The sequence below is a fragment of the Lytechinus pictus genome, chromosome 3, assembly GCF_037042905.1.
Source record: "Lytechinus pictus isolate F3 Inbred chromosome 3, Lp3.0, whole genome shotgun sequence".
Taxonomy (NCBI): Eukaryota; Metazoa; Echinodermata; class Echinoidea; order Temnopleuroida; family Toxopneustidae; genus Lytechinus; species Lytechinus pictus.
Genome location: NC_087247.1, coordinates 43,981,617 through 44,008,610, shown reverse-complemented (window position 1 = coordinate 44,008,610; position 26,994 = coordinate 43,981,617). Strand labels below are relative to the sequence as shown.

Genomic DNA, 26,994 nt, shown 5'->3' with positions numbered 1-26,994 from the left:
TCATAATGACAACAATGATAACAATATTGATAATAATGATAATGAAATAATAATACTAATATCAATAACAAATACAATGATAATCATTAGTCGCATTCTTGTTTTTTTTGTGCGCAACAAAAGGATCATTATGAAATACGTCTTGTGTAAAATCTCCCCTGATAAGCTGATTTACATCATGTACATGCATATGTTTTCTTAGCATTAATATCGCTTACCGCAGTAAAACATAATAGAGATAAAGAGAGAGGGGGTAAGGCTTGGTAAGACAAGTCAAATAATGCTCTACACAGAAATTCATTTTAAATTCATTCATCATCACGATTATCTACGCATTAATGCTGATTTACTAAGGAGAAGATGGCGCTCATCTGCCCATAAATATCAGAATTACTGCAAAGATCTGTACATTTTTTTCTATAGATTATGTTCGAGAACAAGTTACGATTAAACAGATTATAAGCAACGCACAAGATCAAAGTCAAAATGGAAAATAAGAGATTTAAACTTGGGAAATCTGGTGTGTTTCGTTGCCGAAAGATTGATGAGGATTGTTCAAGGGTTTTGACCATAAAGAGTCTCAAAATGGTTTGCCGGCGATAGCTCTTTCCCGGTGAAATCCCGCTATTAGGAAATGGATTTTGCATAGCAAACAGTAGACAGGAACAATTAAGACCCTTAATGGGTTCGGGCCGGTTGCTTTTATCTTCATTAGCATATTAAGGATAAGACAGTGCCTACTGCATATGTGGGGGTTTACCACTCTTAAAGTGGTTTACGAGTTGAACTGAAAGAAAACAAACAATTAAAACACATTGTTGTAATATTGCAATCACAAAGATTCAGTGGTCTTTAGAACAATGGTATCGTGGTCAAGTCGGTGCGGTATTTCTCAAAAATTCACTCAATTTAAATCAAGCACGCATTTTCTCTCTCACAGTAAAGGCAGTTGACAACAATTCACAACAACAGTAACAAGCAAATAATGTTATGTGTTTTTATGTGCTGATCACCGCTTTATTCGTGGTTGCTACAGTATGGATGATAGGAACAGCCACCTATTATGACTCTTTCTAATTATCTGATTAGAAAGTTTTCCATGGAGCAGACCAAACATTCTTCACTTTGCTCAAGCCTATATAGGAAGTGGAAAGAGTAAAAATAACAGGAATATGGCAACAAAATATGTCATCGGTAATATATTATTCTGGTCAGGACTTTCTAAAGACACGTCAATAAATAGATCAGATTCTGAGCAATTTTGATTTTTTTTTTCAAGCAGGAAACTCAGTTATCCTACACAGAAAAAAACACTGTTTTCTATATGAACCAAGCTGTTTAAATAGTTTAAACAAGTGTTTACAATTATATACAACAGATTTTAAACCTAATATACAATTTTTAAAATAAATTAAGCGTAGTTGTTTAAAAACTAAAAAAAATTATTGATAATTTTTTTTCCCGAATATGCGAAGTAAATAGATCGGTACTAAAGTGTGAATTTTTATATGACTTTCTTTCTTTTTCAGTAAACGAACCATCCTTGAATTCTTGCCTTGACATTGCCCATTCATACGGAATGTACAAAGTGCCATGGAATTGTGGAGATGGCGAGATAATCTCGCTATAAAGTCGACATAATACATTCTCAGAAAAAAAAGTTAGGTTGTTAACATAATTAACTGTTGGTTAAAGGAAATTTGCATGCAAAATGAATGGAGATTTTTCTTAATCAACGGTTGGTAGAGAAGGAGGTATAGGACCTATATGTCACGTTCTATAAATCGGAAATAGAGGTTATCCAGTTGACATGGCCTTATGACGTTCCAACACTTACCAGAAGTCTGAAGCAACTCTGGGACCAACGTATTCCAGAATGCTACATCATCGGCACGTAGAGCTCGAGATGGGATAAGGTCTGGGTCCAGGACCATGTATTCGAGTTCTGGAACCGTATAAGTTGGCCATGTTGGCAGCTCAGCTGAATTAGGCGTGCTGGATGGAGTGATAGAAGGTGGGTTAGAAAACGATTGGTAGATATCATGGAGAGTACAAAAAATGACAACAAATAAATTTCCAGGCATTATTTACTTTTTAAAGTAAGTTGGGTCGGCCTTTTTATAAGGATATTCTTTTCCTTTTTGGCTGCTTCCCTCTCAATGCTTTTTTATGTCTTTGATGTTATGTAAACTTTGTTCCTATGTATTTTACCACACTTTTATATATTAATGACATGTGCAATGTATCCAGTAAACTTAAATTTATCTTATTCGCAGATGACACCAGTATATTCATGTCCCACAAAGATTTACAGACGTTACAAACAGAATTTAATGAGGAATTACAGAAGGTTACCGATTGGTTATACTTGAACAAGTTATCCCTCAATGTTTCTAAAACTAACTTTATGATATTTACAAATAAGAAAATAAACTCCAATGAAATTGATATAAAATTGTGTGGTTCAATGATAAAAGAAGTTTCATCTTTAAAATTTCTTGGTGTCATAATCGATAATAAATTAACGTGGTTAAATCATATTGATGCCATTCTGCAATAAGATATCTAAGAACATAGGCATAATGTGCAAATTGCATAATTTTCCACCAAATATTTTAAAGATGCTGTATTATGCTATTATTTCACCATTTTTAAATTATGGCATTCTTGCCTGGGGAAGTGCTGCGAATATTTATTTAGACAGATTACATAAACTTCAAAAACGTGCAGTCAGAATTATAAACAACTCCCCTTTTTACGCCCATTCTTATCCTATTTTTCATTCACTTAAAATTTTAAATATTTATGATATGTACAAGTATGAAATGGGACTTTTTATGTATCTATGTTCTAAAGGACTTTTACCTTCTTTTTTATTGAACTGTTTTAAATTAAATTATAATATTCATGAATACCCTACTAGAAATGCTGCAAACTTCCACCTTCCTAAAATAAGAACTTGCCTTTCTCATAAATCTATTTTCTTTCGTGGCCCACTACTTTGGAATTCTTTGCCGGTTAATTTGAAAACATCTTGTTCATTTAATATTTTCAAACGTAACTTCAGAAACTTTATATTTGATAATTAAACCTGTTTGTAAATATTTATATATATATATAATCTAAATCTTACCATTTGTGTATCTATGCCTTTGTATTGTCTTCTAATTGTTTTTTTTTACTTTTGATATTGTCAATAATTATTATTCTTTTTAAAGTAAGTTGGGTCGGCCTTTTTATAAGGATATTCTTTTCCTTTTTGGCTGCTTCCCTCTCAATGCTTTTTTATGTCTTTGATGTTATGTAAACTTTGTTCCTATGTATTTTACCACACTTGTGTTCATTTTTATGCAGAGAGCAAAATAAACTTGAATTGAATTGAATTGAATTGAATTGAATTATTTTAATATTAAACAATTTCCTATTTGCATAATGATATGAACATCTACTTCGCAAATGAGTATCAGTCAACTACTGAGAAAAAAATATATAATTTTGGGTCAGTATCATAGATGTAATTAGTATTCCCTTAGTGCATATATGTAAATTCAGATCCTTGAAATCATAATTATTTTCAATTGATAATAATTCAGTAATATTATTTATCAGAGCGAAATTGATATTTTATTTAATACTGTCACTGAATTCTTAAAATTCTTTTCACTGGTTATAGAAACCTTTCAAATTATTATCTTTATTTGTAGTAATCCCCTGACAATACAATCAATCAATCACTTTGCAAAATTCTTCAATCGCAAAAATCAAACTGGAAATTATATAATTTCTTCAGTATTTTACTGAGTCAAAAAGTCATTTTTCTATCAGAAACACACTGAAACTTTTGGTTAGTCTGGTGGTATGAAACACACTTTGCAAATGTGTGTTAAATGTAACCCACAGTGACCAATCATACTGCCCACTACTGTTCATCAATTATTATCTTACTAAACACAGCATTAATTATCTATCTATATATAGTACGCTATTCTGAGGCGCAGAGCTAAACTTGAAGAAGCAAATAAAGTTCCACACAATACCTGTATACAATGTAGACATGGTATAAATGTTAGAGGTGCATGTTAATTGATTTCTTCTGTTTTTTTGCACGGCATAATTTTAAATAAGGTCTGCTTTGCAAATTATTTGTTGACATATCCAGTAGCTTAATGGGCCATTCTTAAAAGTTGCAAGCGAGCCAAAAAAAAGAAGAGTTTATTAAAATTAAAGAAATCTAAATTTGTGATAGATATTGACATAATATTTTTTTGGAAAATCGCATATCATCCCCCCCCCCTTCATTCTCTTGCTTTTATTTTCTTCCATATTTTCCCTTCATTTTTCTTGGTCTTGGAACTTTCAGGGACCATGACCCCCAAGCCTCCCATCTGTACGTCAGTTGTCCTTTTCTTCAATCTTAATATACGAGCCACTTCAATATCTCTTAAATATAAAGTTTGGCAGGTTCGGTCATCGTAAGTGTTCTCAGTTCTTGGTCTACTTAGAGCAATGTTAGTGTACAAACCCAGTCTTAGCAAAGTTGGTCCAGTATGTCATCATGTTGACCATGAAGGTCAATTCGTCGGAGCGAAGGTTGCGTCGTAATTCCTTCATTCGGGGAATGAAGGACCATCCAAAGATGAACTGGAGATCCTCGCCGTGAGTGACGCCAAGCCAGCCAGGCCCAAGTAATTTGTAGCTGTAGGCCGGTACAGATGGTACGTGGGTCAACTCATACATGTATACATCGCCGGCGCCATGTTGATAGAAGGCCCGAGCTGTGCCATCGGCAGGCGCAGTGAATGTTTCGTCAGTGATCTGTGTCAAAATGAAAATATTCTGCATTTCTACAGCTAGTGATGATCAGCATATTTTGTTTTTTACATGAAATACTTTAGAATCATTTTCAGTAGGAATGTCATTTAGAAGCATTTACTATCACTTCATAATATTAATATTCCCACTTTAAAACGCTGTGGATACTCAGTGTTGGTTACAAAGTCAGTTGTAGGTTTGATTTCGGTACACCAACATTCATTGATAGTCAACTCTACCTTAAGTCTGAATTTATATTAAAAAGGATTTCAATTTTCTGTTAGGTTTAACTTTTTGTTACCACTCTGAAACATATAGGGCCTACATGCATCCTAAAAGACCGTGATATACCCATCCGTCAGAATGGATGTATGTTTTCCCAAAGTTATCGATTACCTGTCTGACGACGAGATCAAGGTAGTCGGTGTCCATGTCGTCAGCCTTGCTCCAGTCAATGTATTGCTGATCCATAGCCTTCAGAGTGATATCATCGAGGTACCCTGTTAGGAAGTCATCCCGATGTTCGTCGTATGCTTCTTTGCTCATAAACGGAGCCGACTTCGACATTGTGTAGTCGGGGTAGATGCCTAATGCCCACAAGGTGCCTTCGTCGTGGTTTGTACCAAGCAGGATGTTCCGGTGCTTGAAGTCACCCCTCTCTAAAATTTCTAAGGGGTCTGCAGTAAGGAAGTTGCCATCGACTACAGGTGCGGACAGAAAGCCAAACTGCGATTATAAAAAAGTAGATAGATATAAACCGTATTGATTAATCGGTCGATCGAACATGTTAGTGAAATATCACTTCAGAGAGATTGATTAATTTCATGAAATTCAATTAAACAATGGCTGAACTTGCGAATGTTGTAGAGTCGGTGAGTACGACTATATATCATTTTTAGCTACCATTTTGAATTTGGTTGGCTGTCGTAGTTGGCATGGTTGCATTAAATTATGCTAACGAATATAACTAAGAATATAATGAATATAGAGGGTTATAATTGATATGGGTCATATGACCGCCGTAATTCATCCAAATATGATCAATTAGTACAATTGAACATTCAGACAAGACTAACATGATTGACAGGGATGCTTACCCGAAGTCCACCTATCAAGATCTCATCAGCAGATTTGGTTCTGAGACATGCGATGAGTTCCTGGCTATCCACCGCGTCGCATCCGACATTGCCACCAAGCTGAAAGGCTTCGTTTCGGGCAGCAGTCGAATCAGAATTGTAAGCAAAAGGAGTCTTTGTGCTTCCACTCTTAAAAAAGGACGCGAGAGATGATGTCTGTGTTTTATCTTTGCATTTGGAAGCAACAATTATTTTCTTACACGTATAATCATATTGACCTATTAGAATTGAGTCTACAAAGAAACAAGTTTGGAAAAAAGAATGCCAGCGTGATATATACATATAGTTCGGTGTGTGAGTGATTGTGTGTGTGTGAGGGTGTGTGTGTGTGTATACAAAAAAATATGGAGGGTATACTATTTATTAAAAAAACATGACTTTAGAAGGAACCATAAGTAAAACATATGCTCTGTAATCATGGTAATAAAATTTTCAAATCTACTATAGATTTAAAGAAATGCAATATGTAAAACATTAGTACCAATCATATCGCTTTTCTTCACACGATACATCGATAGATTTACATTTTTTCTCAAGATAATAATCATTAAAAACTGGAAGAAGGTTAATATGTGTACAATGCTGAACATGTAGTTCAAGATTTAAGTCAAGTACATTGATTGATTTGAATGAGGAAGAAAATGTCCACACAAGACATAAGGGGATTTCCTAATGAATATCAGACTTACATTTTTCTTTACAATCATACCATCTGATCAAAGAAAATTTACCAACAAGTTAAATTATTTTGTATTTAAAAAATAATGACTAAAGAAAGAAAGGATCAATATTGTTAATATATGAAAGATTCCATTCCAGCCTTAATCGAGGTTTTGTTTTATTTAGATGTCTAGTTATGGATTGTTTCACTTATTGTTACCAAATATTTTATTGATAGAAAGAGAAATTAAATACGTCAGTTCCCAAATATACCTGCATGATAGCCCAGGTAAACAAATCTTGACTTGACCTTGACACTATATGCAATCCCACGCTTGTGGCGCCTGCACTCTCTCCAAAGATAGTCACTCGAGTTGGATCTCCACCGAAATCTAAATAATGTCTCGATGCCATATGAATAGAAGACTGTATTAAGTTTGTTGAAACGGAATATGATTCTCTTTTCAAGTTCCAATTAATTGCTAGGTAAAATAAAATAATGTGTCATTAACCAAATGTTTGGGACTGAGAGAGATGCTACAATCGAATATGACTGTTGGTTTCTCCATGTTTTGTATATTTACATGGGTAGAATTTACTTTTGAAAATTCCAAATTGAAAAAGTCAAAACCCCCTTTAATTTAATGGGTTAAAATGATTATATATATATATATATATATATATATCACCAATTTTTCCAAAAAGGGTAGATAGCTCTGGGGAACCTTGATTTATGCTACGCCTACCATTGTTCTCTTCATCCATTTCTTTCACACAATATTTAAATATAAAAGAGTTGCCAAAGCTGTAGTACATGTATAACTTCACACATTTATATATATATATATATATATATATATATATATATATATAAGGGTATATATAATATATATATAAGGGTAGATAGCTCTGGGGAACCTTGATTTAAGCTACGCCTAACATTGTTCTCTTCATCCATTTCTTTCACACACTATATATATATATGTATTTATATATATATGTATATTCATTTATTCATTCATTTGTTCATTTATTTATTTGTTTATTTATTTCTAAATAAGAATGCAGTTTTTTAGGTAGGTTTTCGATATGCAATCGCTGTGTTGATTAGAAATTAGAAATTCCCTTCTAAAAAAAAGGAAATGCTGCCGGGAGAGGCGCTAAACATCGTATGGTAAAATTATTTTCACAAAATGATCAACTGATACACATCGGTTCTTCAGGGTCACAATGGGCATGATGGACAATAGTACCAAGTTCAAATATGGATGCACAAAAACATTTACGGCAAACATGTTCGGCATACCTAAATGCCATACAGAAACACAACATTGGTGTAATTTTTATTTTAGATATGTTTTAAAATTTAAAAGGCTCACATGCGATATTATCCTGCACCCAGCGAAGCGCCATCACTTGGTCGAGGGAGCCAAAGTTTCCAGGCGCTGCGTTGTCCCCTAATAGATTGGAAGCGAAAGAAAATTATCGTTTTACATCAAGAGTATGAAATATGATTATCTAATTACAAAGATAACGTAACATTCAAATATTTGTATACGACACTAAAACCACCCAACCGGTCAATCCTGGATCCGGCACTGATTTGGTCTGATTCTCCCATTTCAATCACAGGTTGTTGGGTTCGAATTCCCGCCAGGGGGTTATGTTCTTCAGCCTAAGATATTTATCTCCACTGTGTATCAGTCAACTCAGGAGAAGTAAACTTGGACCGGACCCGAATTCTTAGAAAATTCAATTTTTTGTACTCTGTAAAAATATTGGGTAAAATTTAACCAGCAACAGGGTAATTATGTGTCCAACCAATTTGGGACAGTTTACCCAATGCGGGAAGCATATTGTCCAGTAAGGTTAAAAAAGTGAGAGAATGGGCAAAATTTTCATCACACAGGATAAATAAAAATGCCCAGAAAAAATGCCCAATGTTGGTTGGACACATTACTACCCTCATGGAGCACTTTTACCGAATATTTATTAGAGTGTAGCATCTGCTTTGAGACATCGAAAGTAATTATGCTGCATCATTACGAACACATAGAGATTTCTGATAAAGTAAGCATGGTTTTAAGTGCATTACAGTTAAAATTCATCATTATTAATTTCATCGTCTTGTCATTTGGAATTTTATATTCATAGGGTAATGAATTATGGACTATTCGGGCCAGAAGCCGATGAATCCCTACCTACCGGTACTAAGGAAACCGAGGGAACCCAAACGATAGTTGACTGTGACGACGATAACATTGCCGACAGCAGCAAGAGGGATTCCACTATACATGTATCGACCACTACTTCCAGCATTGTAAGCTCCTCCGTGAAACCAGACCATTACGGCTGCATTCTGGGGCTAAAATTAAAGATAGATCAAAGACAACCAGTATGCTGTACCTCAGTCAACCCCCTTCATTACAGCCCTCATGGTTTTTAGTATGTTCATGATGTTGAGGCAACTTTTAAATTCTCGATCGTATCATACAGTCAGATTCTTATTCATAAAAGAGACAAGAGATGGCGCAATTTCTATTTTGACATACGCGTATTCTATTCCCCACTCTCTTGCAAAGCGGATCTACGGCAATCAAGGGATGCTGTGTTCAGTTCAGCTCAACTTTATTCGATTCAAACTCAGTTTATGTTCGTAATCATAGCTTAAGGAAATGTGATTCAGATAAAAATGCGAGAGTGCGAAAATAGACAAACTGATCTAACCTTTGGAGAAGGTGCGTATACATTTAGATAGAGACAATCTTCATCCTTGGTACCAAACATCGGCTGCGGGCAGCTTGGGCGAAATGCCGTTGCCTCGTATGTATCAATCCATGGATCAGGTTGCTCGGGGTTGGCGAAACGGAGGTCGCCCACGGGAGGCTTGGCGAATGGGATTCCTAAGAAGACGTCAAAGTCTTTATCGACTCCGATGTATGTACTTTCCTTCAAATGGTCAACGAATCCTTGTCAATGGAGATAAAATTCAAAATGATTGATTAAATAACTATTAAATCGATTTCTTTTAATTAAGTGCTATTAAATGTAAAATGGTCCTAGACTGATATTCTATTAAAAATTCACCCTAACTTGAATGTTGTATAGCAAAATTCATTTTTCAACTGAAACAAAGGACATGGAAACAAATGTTATCGAAATAGGATTCAGATTCAACCTTAAATATAGCACTTGATATTTCATAGAGCAAATGCTAACATGAGTGTCGTTAAGGCGAGCACATTATACGCCCGTTGCGCTGTAGCGCGGAAAATAGAGTTATTCATGTTATTGGTCAAACAAAAAGGTGGAAGGTGGCGACTTCACCTTTGACCTTCTGACCTCAGAATCAATAGAATTCATGGAATCCGTGCTAGTATGAAACACACCAAATTATTTGAGTCTAGGTTAAGTTAAACTGAACTTATCGCGTTTACAAAGAAAAGTTAACGGACGGACCGATAGGCGGACTGACGGACGGACGGACATCGAGCGTGATACCATAATACGTCCCGACTAGGACGGGCATATAAAAAAGGGTGATCTCGATTAGTAAAATGAACTATCCGCAACATTGGTACCAATGGAATTTAATTCATCCGTCTATAAAATTGAATGACTGTATACATTATTTTATGTAAGAAAGAAACCACTCTATTAAGGAAAATGTTATCAAAAGGACATACAAATTCATATATTGTGATAAATATTTGAATTATTTACCTTGGACAGGTCCAGATGCTGTCATTACTATTGGACCAGTGGCCCAGCTGAATGACACCAAACAGAAGACAAGCAATGCAGAAAGTATCATCATGTCCCTTTCACAGCAACGCTCGAGAATAAAAATGAATCACCAATCAAAGGTTCTCACTGTCAACTTTGGGTGGATTGTTAAAAAAGGGGCATAGGTAAACAAATCATGCAAGAGGGATGGGGATGCTGGTTATATCATTTGAAGAAATTATAATTATTGTTTTAGACGTGTAAGATCGTCGCCCATTCTCTCTTTTTTTCAGTATATGAAACATTTTACATTCATATTATATGTTCTCTCTTGACAAAATGTGATATCATCGTTGATGATGGTGTTGGTGAAGATGAAGATAATGATGGTGATGATGACGATGGAGTAACGCATGGGCAAGGGCGTTTTAATGACTAAGCCGACTAAGCCAACAACATAGACAACATCACAATACCGTGTTTTTAGCGCAGTGCATTAAACTTCGCGCGAAAAGACATTTAGTGTCGCTGCGGGATTCGAACCCTGAATCTCAATCCTGTAAGTATTTGGGTCATCACACTTCTTTCAAACCTTTCCTTCATAGCAGCACAATTGTGAATTGTCATCATGAGATGCCTTGTGTACCTTTTTGTACATTAATAATCAGGCATTTATTTGTTTTGTAATATTTGCAAGATATGATAACGATACTGTGAGAATTGTAACGTCTGTTGTCGGCGAGATAGTGGATAGTGCATTAAAAATCATCAGGATTTTTTCTGTGTAGTTTAGAGCTGTGAATATTGCATAAATGTTACCGTGTTCATGTTGTCTATAAATTTTTGTTGGTAGCTTTATATTCAAAAATCCTTTCAAGATTATCAAATTATAAGTGAGCATACAAAATGTACCATAGGGGAATGTACGAATGATAAAAATTATAGTAAGATTAACAGACAAAAATAGAGATATGTAGTAGATTATGTGAGGTTGGGCTTCTATATCGGAGATTATACATGTAGAAATATAAATCTGAAAATCATTGTAAATTAATATAAGGCAACAAAGTGATGAGCTACTGATGGAGACAACCAATTAAAATGGTGGCATTATCCATCAGACATTGGATGATAATGTGCAATTGTATATCTTTAGAAGAGTTCGTTGGCTATGAAATAATTTGTAGCCAGTATATAATTGGGACGTTGTTTCTTCAAGCTCCTTCCTTAGAAAAGGGGCATTATAAATTGATTTAATGACTTGAAAGTTTTAAAGTAGGAGCAAGCGGGGGCGAAAGAAAATGTTTGCATCATGGAGGCTGACATGAAAAATCTTGCTTGTGAAATCGAGCTGAAAGCAGGAAGTTCGTATTCGAGGGATCTATAGCAACAAGTGAGTTTTGAAGAGAGAAAACGGTATTTAAGAGCCCCTAGCAGCTCAAAGAATGATTAGGACATTATTATCTTAGTATTCACACGTTAATAAACATTTTATATTTTGTATTCTCTCCCTTTCACTTCTCTTCCATTCTGTCTTAATCTCACCCCTGCCTCTCCCTCGCTCTCTCTCTCTCTCTCTCGCTCTCTCTCTCTCTCTCTCTCTCACTACCCTCTGTATTGCTCTCTCATTATCATGTTCATATTACTCCTGGACCGCAGCATGTTTATTTTTTTCTTCACAATCACACATTCTCCGTTGAACATTAACTTCTTATGATTTGGTATCTGCTTGTTTACTTCATAATGTCAACACATCCGCCATGCCTGTTATCATTCATTGGGCCAGACATAGTGGTTCAGCGGTAAAGCGCCCGCCTCGCGAAGAAGAAGTAGTGGATTCGATCCCAGGCAGGCAGATTCAAAGCCTTCTAAGAATACAGAAGTGTAATGATAACATTATCGTGTTGTGCAGGAGCGGATGGGAGAAGAATTATAAGAACTGAAGTGGCTGGGTCGATGAGAATCATTATAATTATCATTATCAATATTGTTCAAAACTCAATGTTTAGTAATCCAAATAAGGCATTTATGTCAAATAATAATGTCAAACAAATAATCGTTCAACAATTTTTGTCTACGACTATTTGCCCCATATAAACGGAGAGAATCGTAAGTTATCTTCTTATCATAGGTGAAGCAGACACATATTGCTACTTCTCAGCGTTAAGAGATAAACTTCATTGTACGATAAACATACTCATTTCAAATTTACATAATTTTTAAATAGGACCATGTGTAAATTACTAAATATAATGATGTTGATTTAGCTTCAATACGTAGTTTCTTGACGGAATAAAACAACAATTATATTTAATGAAATTCTCAGAAGTTTGTATGCATGGCTTAGGTCCAGACCATACAAGAATTGTGCCCCATACTTCTTAAAACAGATCGAGAATTCTTCTCCATTATCCACTATTAATACTGGTGATACCTAAGAATCAAATGAATTTATAATAATTTTTTAAGCACATGATATCATATTTTCCATTAATGTGTTGGAACATGCAGGCAATGAAGGTATGGTATAGTATAGGGTCATCTCAATAAAAGAATACCAAAAAGTGCACGTTGTTTAAGCCTGTCACTTTAACAACAAGTTGTTTAAACTTTTTTTGTAATTTAAACTTTAAAAAGATTAAACAAAAGTTGTGAGAGTGACGGGTTTAACAACGTGCTTAAAATGTTTTAATAGCGTTTTTACAGTGAACCTTTTAGTCAGGCAGCATATGTCATGATTTACCGGCTACTTCGACAAATTGGCTAAGTCTGATTTTTCACTTTTATGTGATTGGTGACATCACAAGGAACAACTTTCAACTTGGTGACAAATTTATAATGGTCATCTTGACCATGTTAAGGGTCAAAATAAGGTCAATAGGGGTCAATTTTTTTAATTGCCCCGATTCTGTCGAGTGACACATCAAATTGTTTGTCTTATTATACTAAACAAAAAAATGCACACAACTATATACTCTTGACCTTCCGTTAAAAAGTTATGACCGGAAATGTCAAAGGTCAACGAACTTTCGTTAAATGGCAAATTACACTGAAGGTGTTAAGGAAGCTCATTTTTTCCGTGTTTTTATGCATGTGTGTACTTCTTTTTTATCCATTTTGATAAGTCCATCGTCAAAATTCCTTATTCAGAAGATATAAAGGGTCAATACAAGGTCAGGGAAAGGTCATAAGGTCAACAAACTTTCATTGGAAGCCAAAATACACGTCTAAAAGCGGTTAGAAGTTTAGAAGTCTTATTTTTCGTGGGTTCTTTATTTTGAAAAGACTATATCTAAGAAGACATTATATATAAACGGGTCAATGTGCTTATTTAGGAACAAAATAGATAAACAGAGAAAGACGTCGAATACATTCAGTGTGGTATCATCGTATTGCAGGAATACCCTGAAACGACTTGACAAACCCTTATGCTCTTAAAATCTTATCATTTTCATGGTGTGATAATTAAGTGCAACCAGGGAGTTTTTAATTTAAGAATTCGATTCAAGTTCAATTCATTCTCAATTTACTAGTCTTTGATATGTAAAGAAGTATTTCCTTCATTTGCTTTGTACAGAATATTCTAATTAACATAAATTATTGTAATGTATTGAGGTATAAGTATAATACTATGTTAACAAAATAAACACATCGATTGATCAGTGCTCCCAGCTCCTAAGAAAGTTGCCTAACATTTCATTTGGATTATCTTGCGAATAAGATGCTCGATCTCTGGAGCCAAGATCGAAGGACTACACATTTCTGGCGCATGTGCTGTTCTGAGCTTACCATTGGGGCCCTTTTGCATTTTGTAAAGTGAAATTTAAGGATTTCGTGCATACTTTTGGTCAATTTTATTTATTTTTCAGTAAAAATGCAAGTTTTCACAATTTCTGGGGGCAGCTGCCCCCTTCCCGCTGCGGTATGGCCGTGCTTTACTTCAATGACATATGTGATTATTCTTTCTAGTAACATCCAGGTAGTTTAAGGAGGAAAAGCAAGTAGGAAAAAAAACAAGAACGATAAAAGAACAAAAACAAAATCTGCATCTAGCATCTATGCACATCACTATCGTGAGAACTGGTATTAAGTTTAGTTTCTCTGGAAAAAAACACAATTGATAAAATAGTACAAGCCGTGTTATTGTCAGCACATAATCAGGAATGTGTAGTCCTTCGTGGCTCCAGAGATCGAGTAATGGTCAGAATATATCACATCAGCATGATAGACACACATGACTGACTACAAACAGCATGCTTGCACGATGTTGCCTCTTTGTCAGAAATAATAGAAATAATATAACCGTCACACATTAGAATTAATTGAGGAACAATTGGAGTCCAACTTATCATATCATCCTCAATCCTAACCTCATTATCTTATTCGTAAGTTAATCCAAATAAGATGTTAGGCATCTTTCTTAGCAGCTGGGAGCACTGATCAATCGATGTGTCTGTTAATATATAGTGCACATATATACCCCAATACATTACAATACTTTCTGTTGATTAAAATATTATGTACAAAGCAAATGGATGAAATGTATCTTTACAAATCAAAGACTAGTAAATTGAAAATGAATTGAACTTGAATTGAATTTCTAAATCAAGAAACTCGGAAAGAGCTGGTTGCAATTATAACATCATGAAGATGATACGACTTTTAAGGGCATTAGGGTTTGTCAAGTCATTTCAAGGCATTCCTGCAATACCATGATACCACACTGAATGTATTCGACGTCTATCTCTGTTTATCTATTTTGTTCCTAAATAAGCAAATTTGACCCCTTTGTATATAATGTCTTCTTAGATATAGACTTTTCAAAATAAAGAACCCACGAAAAAATAAGACTTCTAAACTGCTAACAGCTTTTAGACGTGTAATTTGGCTTCCAATGAAAGTTTGTCGACCTTTTGACCTTTCCCTGACCTTGTATTGACCCTTTATATCTTCTGGATAAGGACTTCTGACGATGGACTTATCAAAATCGAAAATTAAATGCACATATGCATAAAAACACGGAAAAATGAGCTTTCTTCACACCTTCAGTGTAATTTGCCATTTAACGAAAGTTCGTTGACCTTTTGACATTTCCGGTCATAACTTTTTAACGGAAGGTCAAGAGTATATAGTTGTGTACACTTTCTTGTTAAGTATAACAAGACAAACAATTTGATGTGTCACTCGACAGAATCGGGGCAATTTAAAAAATTGACCCCTATTGACCCCATTTTGACCCCTAACATGGTCAAGATGACCATTAGAATTTTGTCACCAAGTTGAAAGTTGTTCCTTGTGATGTCACCAATCACATACAAGTGAAAAATCAGACTTAGCCAATTTGTCGAAGTAAATTACATATGCTGCCTGACTATTTGTGTTTTGTGAGTGATAAGGGTTAGTTTCCCCAAAATAACTAAAATCGGGCAACAGGGAACGTGGAAACCCAATATTTGTCTTATGACATTATAGCAAATAATTCCAGAGTCAATCGGAATACAACATAACCTTAAAAGGACCTAATCAGTGAATTAGTTTTTGTATAACATTCCGCATTTGAATAGGAATAAAACTTGACTTTCCACATGTAAAATCACACATGTTCTAAGAGTTTCTGTATTTTCTAAGCGCTTGATTTTTTTTGTGAAAGCACTCATATTTAATTATTCACCATTATTAATTCATACAATTTTCATTATGACTTTATGAACATTCACTGCAATGCAGTCAACATTATCTCTCAGTTGTGATCCACAGTCCTTTGGCATACTTTATTGTTGGACGTCACTTGTCTTATCAATAGTCAAACCTCCATGATTCTAGCGTTTTATACATATAATATAGATATTATATACACGATGATAATAAACATTTGTTTAGGCCTACAAAACTATTTACAATTTTAACTGAAACAATAGAAAGAATACCAAGATTTATTATTTTAATTGCATTCGCATAATGATATTTTAACCATTGTTCTACCAATGCAATTAATTATTTTAAATAATTTTCATCAAAATGTTGAAAATTTGAAATGATTAATATCTTTCTTTCTGTTCTGTTACCATACAATTCCAATGGCAGGTATGCATAGCAGTGTAACAATAATTTGCTTCAAAGCATTGAAATAAAAAATAAAGAATGGTTTACAACCATGATTCCTTTTGCAAAATGAATAAGCATAATATCAAAGGTCAGTGGCCTAAAACTTAAATGTCTGTTTAATTATACTACAAAATATCAATTTCACTAAGCAAATCATCTTTCATTCCACCATATTTGCGGATGAGATCGTCTAATACTCTCTGTAATCCAGCTTGATGTCGACCATGAGGTGTGATTTTGGCGACGATATCGACCATGTCGACGAACTGAAGAACTCACGCTTGCCGAAGAAACGTCCCCTATGAACAGATAAAATAACATGAACGGATTGTGAGATGATTAGGAGATAGGGGTTAACACCTTAAAATAACAATTTTGATAAAAATATATGACCATTTCCCCATCAACAATGTGTGAAGGAAGCAGGAGTTGCTTAAGCTGATCAAGAAGTGCGACCTGGAGCTCTAGGTATATGGACTAAATGCAACTTACATGTCTGATTTACAGAACACTTAAAGTTGAAAATTGAATTTAGACAAGAGTGAATAGGTTGGGAAGAAATAAACCCTTTAATACATGTATATCGCAATATGTTTATTTTTTTCGATACAAAAAAGTCTTTTAAAACATGATTTTTGTCTTTGCAACCTGAGCATCATGGACTAGAAGTATTTTTGTAGCATTTGGTATTTTTTTTCCTTTTCGCACCAAAGTGATTCAAGCGTTGAAAGGATAACCAAAATGCTAATTTATTCGAGGCCAACCCAAGGTTTGAGCTTAAGATAATTCTTACGCTCACTAAATTAATTATTTGCTTCATTTTTTTACCTTTCCCTTGCCTTCAAAGTTCTAAACATAACATTCACGCTGGTGCATTGTGCCATCTAAATTCCTTTTCTTTGGTATACATATACTTAGTGTTTTAAAGATATTATTGTGCAGTTCATGAACGCTGGGGCTCTAACCTGAAAACTGGACTAAAGCAGGAAGATAAGAGTTCCAGAAATTACACGTGTCTGCTCTGAGGGCTCGATCAGAAGGGAAACCTGGTTCCAGCTTCAGGTATTCCATATCGGGCAGGGTGAACCTAGACCAGTTAGGTTTGCCTGCTGTGTTTGGATTTCTATAGAGTGTTCAGGAAGAAGACAAAATAAATATGAAAATTAAAAAAATATATGAATTTAAATACAAATGTAATAGAAAAACAGGGTGGGTTTGTGATAAAAAAATTTGGGAGCAATCTATGGCAAACATGCCAAATGGCTGTAATTATTTATGAATCTGAAACAATTGTGTTTCTATACACTCTTCCCGGTATTTAGAAATCAATAAATAATATTGTAATCACCTTTTACAAAGTGGATAACGAAACCCATTTATTAATTTTGATAAGACTCATCAACTACCCTGACACACATAAATATCAATTATAATAGCCTTATTCTAAGAATTGTTAGAAGTCTATGCGGCATGCACGGTATTCGAGATCACTATTCAGAATCAAAGGGATAGACTGTCAGACCCTGGCGAATAAAGGTACAGTAAACACTCATGGTGACCATCTCAATGCTCGGATTCGGAATGGCGTCCAAAGAGCCTCGAGCTTACACATCAGTTCTCGAGGAATCACGCCCCCAATTTCGTGATACTGAACGGAATGGAAACTATAACCTTTCGGCGTAAGTGTGCGCATACCAAACATACCAAAAATATTGTTGTTTTTGTTTTCTCACCCTGTCTTTGCGAAGTTGATCCAGTAGCTCATGACATCAGCCGTGAATGATTTTTCTATCGGAGGAAGTTGAGGACGGCTGTCGCTGATGTCGGGTATAAACGACCAACCAAAGATGAACTGGAATTCCTCTCCATGTGTGACGCCAAGCCATCCAGGTCCGATATCTCTTGAGGTAAGCTCGTATACAGAGGCGGATGGGACATGTGTCATGCGGTAGAGGTAAACATCCCCACCATTATATGTCACAAAGGCACGACTGAGCGTGTCGGCTGGTGCTACAAAGGTTTGGTCTGTGATCTTCGCCATATTCATAAAACATAATTAAAAACAAAAATCACATTTTTACCGTTTTTTCAAAGACATGTACATCCAATACAGTCTTATGAAGTCATGGTTATGTAAAGGTTAATTACCACTCTTACTTTAGGATGATAACCAGAGGGGTGAAAAGGTATAGGATCACTAAAGAGTGTAGGGCCAGTTCATGGTCGTAGCTATGTTATCTGCATGTGTCAACGGTAATGATAGAGATTAAAATAGCCTTAATGGCGGTCAACATTTAGATTATAATGAAAACAGTCATACCTCTGCAACAAATGCGTCAAGGTAATCTGCTTCCGGGTTATCTACCTCTTTCCAATTGAGATACTCTTGATCAATCGACTTTAAAATGACGTCATTAGTTGGCCCGTACGTGTACCTCCCATGCCACGTGTCATACAAATCACGGTACATGTGTGGTTTTTCGTTGTTGTTGATATGTTGGGGAAACGCAGCCAAGGCCCAGGCAGTGCCCTCATCGTGGTTCGTTCCGATGATGATGTTTGTCCTTTTGAACTGTCCCGTTTGAACCAGGAGCTCAGGATGATCTGGGAGAAAGACACCATCTATCACTGGCGCCGAGAGGAAAATCATCTAGGAACAAGAGCAACGAAGGCAGTTATATGATTCCACGACCCTTTCGCAATGTTCAGCAGCCTTGATAGGCTTAAAAACTTCACAGTATATATATATATATATAATATATTAATGAAGAATAGACACCTATTACAGAAGTAAGGAATTGACAAATGTTTGGTGGCAGTGACGGTACCACAATTATTGGGTTTAATTGGGACATTGTGGGGCCAAGTACGGGGCAAAATCGGACTTATTAAAGACATACAGGCTGGTTAATAACATGGGAGCTGATGCATCTCTTGAGATTGAATAAAACACAAAATTATTTATTCCATATACTATTAGAGTAGAGTACATCCACTTACGGACAATGAACTAGCTAGGATCTGAGAGGTTGATTTGGTCCTCAAGCAAGAAATAAGAACTCTACTTGATGTTGTTGCGCATCCGAGCTTCTCCCCAACCAGATAGGCCTCCGCGCGGGATCTTTCTTTATCATCTGTGTAAGCAAAAGGGGTTAATGTACTTCCACTCTGAAATATAAAGAAATTATGGAAAATAATTAAAAATAATTTCAAATGCTCTGAAAACAATTTACAAGAATTCTAGAATCTAGATCATCAGAGGCGCAACTACGGGGGCCCCTTCCTACCCCCCCTCCCACCAGCTGGCCCCCAAAAAAAAACCGGGGAAAAGAAGAAAAAAGAGGGAGAAAGGAAGAGAAACGTAGTGGGAAAGAAGAATTCATTGTACATGATAATATTTCATATTGTATTATATACATTATGTTATATTAGATAATGTAACAGGTCAAAATGAACTGTTTAATGGAAATTCATATATTTTCATAACTCTTAATCATTTGTCTGTAAGTGATAGATGCCTTCACAGGAAGTGCACAGGAAGTAGTAGAAAGTAGAAATATTTAACAATCTTCATGCTTTTGAAGAAGTATGATTCACACTCTTTCTGGGTAAGAGTGATGCTGAATGGTCTTTGGGTCAAAACATCACATTCCAGAGCTATGAGCTTGTATGACGTAGATAATTATGGTCAAGGCTTAGCATCTGTGAATGGAGAGTGATAACTGCATAAAAAGGAGAGAGGATTTTGCTCCAATTCACTCCTGCACTGCACCCCATTCATGGGGCAGGCAGAGAGGCTTCTTCCTTTTCGGGTCAGAATTAAAGGTAAGATAATTATCTTATTTTGTCGATTCTGTTAGTTTTGAATAATAGTTTATAAAGTTGGTTCGCAATGCATTTTCTATTGTTTTAAATAATACGTTAGGTTATATTAAAGAGCTATATTTGCTAGCATAGCATGTTATCTGTCTTATTTTAAAGGGGTTTGTAAATTAAATAATTCATTAGTTATGCATCTGTCTTCGTTACTTCAGATTATTCTTACAGTATGTCATTTTGTTATATTTTGTATAATTACTTGTACGTATATACTTGATCGTAGTATGTAGTTATAAAACAGAATGTGGTCGGTTCTAATCTTATAGTGAAACAATTTAGTAAAATGATCTTTAGAGTGAAAGATTTTGGTTAAATTGATTTTGGTTATTGAATTGTTAATTCAATGTTTCAGTTTAGTGTTTTCAGAGTAAAGGGTCACGATGATTGCTTACTATGTGTAATAATTGTTACTTTCCTTTTAAAGGTATTTGACATGACATTCGTGTAGCGGGTGAGGCTCTCACCAGAGGAAATATGGTCCTCTAGGCCAGATTGTCAGGGTTTTTTCTATCTTGTGTTCTTGTACTTGGAATTTTGTATGTAACGATCCATCGATATTAAACGAACCGAAACACAAGGAATGGTGTCGTGTGTCATCTTTCTACATCAGTTTCCGCGTGTTACAATAAGAAATATTTTATTCATAACTTTATGAAACATAATTTGCTCAGGGCCTATGTGTTCATCGTTCCTGGTGCTCGCATTGTTTGTTTAACGAGATATATAATCCTGTTGTACTAAAACATCCCGTGTTTAAGTCAATATACACCAAATATATTTCCTTGCACTTCGAGTTGTTTTATGTAGTGGCATATGCTTATTGTTCATGACTGCTCAAAGTGATTACGCAGTTTTGAGGTCTGAATATAAAACATTTCCAGTCCGTGCTTACGTTTGCATTAGTGGATTAGTGAGATATGTCTGCTCTTCATGAATTCCTAAAATCAGTCCTTAAAATGACCCTTTTTCTAATCTGAATTTCCTAAATTTTCAGCTCGCGCTTCGCGCTCACAGTATTTGATTAGTGAGATGCGTATAATACTCATGACTGCAATGACTACAAAAAGTGTTTCATGTGCTTAGATCTAATTCTAACAAAATCAGCAAGCGCTTGGCACTCGCATTAGATGACTATGGTGAGTTGAGATATGTATACTCTTAATGGATTCCTTAAAATGTCCCTGTTTGGGGTCAATATATATTAAAAAAAAAAAAAAAAAAAACAGCTTGCGCTTGCATCATTAATTTTGGTTAGCATGGTTAATGAAATGCGTATGGTCTTCATGAATTCCTACAAACATCCTTAAAATGCCCCTTTTCAAGTCTGAATTTCCTAAATTTTCAGCTCGCGTTTCGCGCTCGCAATATTTGATGAGTGAGATGCGTATGTTAACCATGAATACAGTGACTACAAAAAATGCTTCAGGTTTTTACATGTAATTCTAACAAAATGAGCAAGCGCTTGGTATTCGCATTGGATGACTATGGTGAGGTGAGATATGTATACTCTTAATGGATTCCTAAAACATAGTCCTTAAGATGCCTCTGTTTGGGGTCAATATGCACACACATTTCAGTTCGCGCTTCGCGCTCGCATTGTTTGTTTAGCGAGACAGATACGTATCATGATTACAAAATTTGTTTATAATGTCCCTTTTTAGGTCTGAATATCAACATATTTCAGCACGCGCTTCGCGCTCGCAGTATTTGATCACTGAGATATATATCCGTTTAATGGCACAGTCCTTAAAAAAATTCTTATTGGGTCAGTATACCTGGCAATTGAGCGCCCTTCGCGTGCCCACTTAAACTCATTTTTTTTTTGCCCCTTCAATGCCGTGACCCACGGTACGCCGCTGTAGATCATATATTACACTACACACTATTAATTTCTAATGTTGCGGAAAAAGACAAGTTTCAAATTTGCAATTCCAGCCCCCCCCCCCCTCTCTCTCTCTCTCTCTCCCTCCCTCTCTATCGGGTTATTTGTCTCTTTGTATACAATATTCTCTCAAGTTTAAGTTTATTTTCTTTGATATATAATTGCAATATGACAATATAACTGTGTTAGTTATAAATGGGAAATTGGGCGCTGGATATGAAAATGGGGCATTTTAATCCCTTGTTTGTAACGATGAAGAGGGTACGTATCACCAAACAAAATAATGAAAAGTTCGAAATGCGAACAGAAATGTGTTTGTATATCGACTTCAAACAGGACATTTTAAGCACCATTCATTTATCTTGAACATGATATACAGTATAGTTCACTGCCGACTGGAACCGGACCATTCCTATATAAAGTCAGTATCAGCGATTAAACAGGCAATGGGAATTCGAAACGCTAGCAAATTGTTGTAGTGACGTGATTTTTTTTCTACTTTCTATCCCTTTCCTTATTTCATTCCATTTTCTTTATCCTATCTACATGATGTTGTCTAGACTATCGTTCTTGTAAATGGAATATACAGAAAAAAAAATATATATATCAGTAATTTACCTGCATGATGGCGTATTTATAGAGGCGTTGGCTGAGAGGTGAAAGGAGATGAAGTCCTATGCTTGTTGCTCCAGCACTCTGCCCAAATATGGTAACTTGAGTTGGGTCTCCACCAAAGTCTACATAAAAAAACATCACCCTCATTATGGACATACTGAATCATCTGAATGACAAGCTAAAAATGTTAAAATGACCAGTGATTTAAAAATATTTGCTGCTAAACAATGGTGAGGCAATAGTTGAAACAAAATTGTTATCAGAGTTTTTTTACGTTTGAACATCATTGATATGGCAATATGCTTTTATTGATTACAAAGAGAGGAAATTTTCATTCTTAGCGCGAACCATTTGGGGGAATTCAGGTATAAAATATACTCGGCTAGATTAGACAGTATGCCAATTCTAAATACCCGGCGGTTACTCCATTTGTTCTCACTTACTTGAAATATTGTCTTGGATCCACTGCAATGCCATGATCTGGTCCATCATTCCAAAATTTCCTGGAGCCGATTGATCACCTGTTAAAATACAATACGAACCATTTTATTTCATTTTGGTTAATTATTCATGCGTCTTTCATTTCATTTCATCTCATTTCATATAAATATTTTTTTTTACCTTCATATTTTATTAACATATATTCATAGAAAATATGTTTGTCATAAAGAATACAAAGCACTTTACAAAAGATTTGGCACTTTATAAGTCACATTATTTATCAAAGCGAGAGAATCAAATCATCCTGTATCGTGCTTTACAACTGATAACAAGTTATAACTTCAAATGTTTATGTTTTGATCACTGAAAAAGTTGTTTCCAGGATTGTATTTTTTTTCGTTTACCCTTTGATCTTGTTGTTTGTCACATCACCTTAAAAAAATCATTAAACTGTAATTACTGTGCACTGTTGCACTAATTATCTCTCTTCTCTCTCTCTCTCTCTCTCTCTTATATATATATATATAGAGGGAGAGAGAGAGAGAGAGAGAGAAATAGTCTGCTTCGGCATAAGGAATAAAATAATCACAAAAGGTTTAGTAAATGCCGTAAAAATAAAATCGTAGATTTTATTTTGTTATATATATAACAAAATATATATTATTTTATATATATATATATATATATATATATATATATATATATATATATATATATATATATATCTTGCTATACTGTGTTGTATTTCGACAAATAAATGGCACCAAAACTGCATCACTATTATCATCATCGTTTGATGGAGGAAGATACCTGTACTAAGAAAGCCAAACGGGCCCAGCCGATAGTTGAGTGTTACCACAATGACGTCACCGAAAGCAGCCAATGGGGTGCCGCCATACCAGAGACGCCCACCTGCGCCTGCGTTGTAAGCTCCTCCATGAATCCAAGCCATGACGGGCTTTAAATCGGACTACAGGTCAAAGAGTAAAATTATATCATATGAAATGAAACAGAAGGAAAGAGATAGAGGGGTAAGGGGTGAGACATATACATACACATATTATGGCGTACACAGCGTTTCTATAAAAAAAAAAAGAGGAGAATATTCAATGTTTTATTTATTAATCACAATGATTGACAAATGTTATGTTAAGCTCAGAGCTTCATTTCTCATCTTAAGTAATTCGTGTGATACCCACTTCACGCACGATTGAGTATAAATAATTCGAAGAAAGGATACCCGAAAATCACTTAGCAGACAATTATTACGTGTCAAACTTTAAAAGTCAACAATCCGTTTTGTTGGAGATCAACCATGCATAAAGTCTTCTGTTTACCATTTTATTGCGAAATACAAAATATAATCTAAATTTGGTTGAGATGGTGTCGAATGGTGAAAAATAAACATATTTTAAGTAGCCCCCCCCCCCTTGTAGATTGATCGCACGTTCTTTACTCAGAAAGTCATTTGCGTTGAAGGATCATTTCAAACTGGTAGCACTGATTTACCAGATGTTCGATGTATCTCTAATTAAAGCTATCCGACTTTCCTACAAAATAGTACAGATCTTGATCAATATTTGTTATTGATAAGAATGTTTTGACAATTCTGCCTTTTTTCAGGGTTAGTAAAAAATAGAGCATGTTATTATATGTGTCCAGTTTACAAACTGATATACAAAGACAGTTATCATGGTTATCATGCTACTGCTGATGATGCCGTATCGGCAATTTGTAATGTGTGGGATTTAAATTTGACCCAAATCACACTACGATTTCTGGATGATATCGGGAAGACCCTTTCCAACATGTAAAATATTATGCATTATATTCTACAACGAATTTAAAATGATAAAAATATGAGAGCAATTACAAGCATAGTGACATTATTTTGTTATCCACTTATATTATATAACATTGTTATTGTCCGTTCACCAAACGATGGTCTTTTTTAATTTCCCTCTTTTCAGATTCATATTCAGATTCAGATTTCATTTCCAACAGAAATGACATAAATATTGATACAAATCATTTTCATACATTTATATTTACCTATTTGCCTACGGAGACTTACTGAATAGATTAAAAAGAACAAGATAACCCACAGAACAAGACAGAACTAAAAAGAGTAAAATAAAACGAAAGCAAAAACAAAAACAGGACGACGAAAAGACCCCATACTATAGTATGGGGCCTTTCTTACCCAAGAAGCGAGCTTTCAATAGTGGTTTATGACAAAGACTTTAAGATTTCGGCGTTAACTCCGTAAAAATTACTAATATTCACCTTCATGTTGACTGGAGCCTACACGGACATCAATCGATCCCCTTTTCGATATTTCAAATCATTTGTTTAATACATAATTGTAAATCTATAGAAGAAAATGAAATGAACTACATATATTATGGTATTAAAAAAATAAAACAGAACTATGATTTAGAAAAAAAAATAACAAAGAGCATAGCAAAAAGATATATACGCAGCCAACGAAGTATGAATAAATGTAAAATATGAATCAAACAAGAAGGCAAGTAAGATAATCCTTAACATACCATTGGGTGGGCCGCGTAAACATTGAGGTACAAGCAGTCCTCGTCCTTCCCAGACCGTCGTCCGGGCAATATTTGGGGACATATCGGTCTGAAGTACGTAGCGTTCCACGTCCCTTCCCATAGTTTCTTCGGTTCTGGGTTGGCGAAGCGAAGTTGGCCCGTGGGCGGTTCGGCGAACGGAATGCCGAGAAAGACGTCGACATCCTTGTAGATCCGTAGATATACGTTATCCGTGAGGTGGTCAGTGAAGCCTAATAAACGAAATGTTAAACAATTGTTTCACATATGGCATTTACTTGCATCTATTTCGATAGTAACACAAGAACATAGGGAATATGCTAAAAGAATCCTCAATCAAAAAGTAATCCTCATTTTAAACAGTATTTTAATATAATAAAAGAGTCCTCAGTTAAAAAGTAATCCTCAATTTAATAGCAATCCTCATTTTAAAAGTAATTGAATATACTAAAAGAGTCCTCAAGTAAAAAGTAATTACAGGAATACTTGATAAAGGGGGTTGTTATATGAATCAGGAAAAAGATTGGCCTACACAGTCATGATGGAATGTAAAAAAATTGAACGCGCATTTTTTTTTTTCAAAGTTCCATTAAGTGTGTCCATGTTTGCGAGGCATGGAAAGTGGGGAGAGATGTTATATATATGTTAAATGTATCTTGTTAATTAAGACAACGAATCTTTCTAAAATACCATTAGGGACAGTATTTCCACAACCACAGTGGTCTTGACTGCAGTGGAACACGTATTCTTGCAGATTTGCCAATGGAAAAGTTCATAGAATGAATACTCTTCTATAGAATATCTCACCTTCTACCGGTCCACCTGCAGTCTCCACGATGGGGCCCGCCTTGGCTCGGGTGAAGAGACAAAGAGTCCACATGACAGCCAGAATTTCGGGTACATCCATGTTAAATGGTATTATGATCGAGTGAGGAGAAACTGGTAAATTTGTATGAATTTACAAATACAGAATAGTAGACAGACGGTGACTGCTTATGTTAATATCTAGGACACTCTGCTAATGTTACGTAATAAAACATCGCTATTTACGAAAGAGAAACAATGACTTCGATACCATAGGCATAAGGAGGTGGGGATGATAATCAATACGTTAATCCCTCAATTAAAAGATATGTTATCAATTTATTTGTGTGATTGCGATTGGTTT

At 35.2% G+C, this 26,994-nt stretch overlaps 1 protein-coding gene across 1 annotated transcript; it reads right to left on the bottom strand.

Annotated features, from left to right (window-relative positions):
• Window positions 1-1,000: 1,000 nt before the first annotated feature.
• LOC129255582 (uncharacterized) lies at window positions 1,001-26,830 on the bottom strand. The gene is made up of 20 exons (XM_054893927.2): window positions 26,634-26,830; window positions 25,809-26,059; window positions 24,067-24,226; window positions 23,259-23,336; window positions 22,819-22,937; window positions 19,440-19,607; window positions 18,760-19,089; window positions 18,173-18,471; window positions 17,405-17,562; window positions 16,598-16,738; window positions 10,332-10,451; window positions 9,336-9,577; window positions 8,814-8,973; window positions 7,988-8,065; window positions 6,882-7,000; window positions 5,910-6,077; window positions 5,209-5,538; window positions 4,523-4,815; window positions 1,838-1,995; window positions 1,001-1,135 (listed from the first exon to the last, which is right to left on the bottom strand). Exons 1-20 carry the CDS (start codon window positions 26,731-26,733, stop codon window positions 1,086-1,088), a joined length of 3,522 nt encoding a protein of 1,173 aa, XP_054749902.2. The 5' UTR covers window positions 26,734-26,830; the 3' UTR covers window positions 1,001-1,085.
• Between the last annotated feature and the right edge of the window lie 164 nt (window positions 26,831-26,994).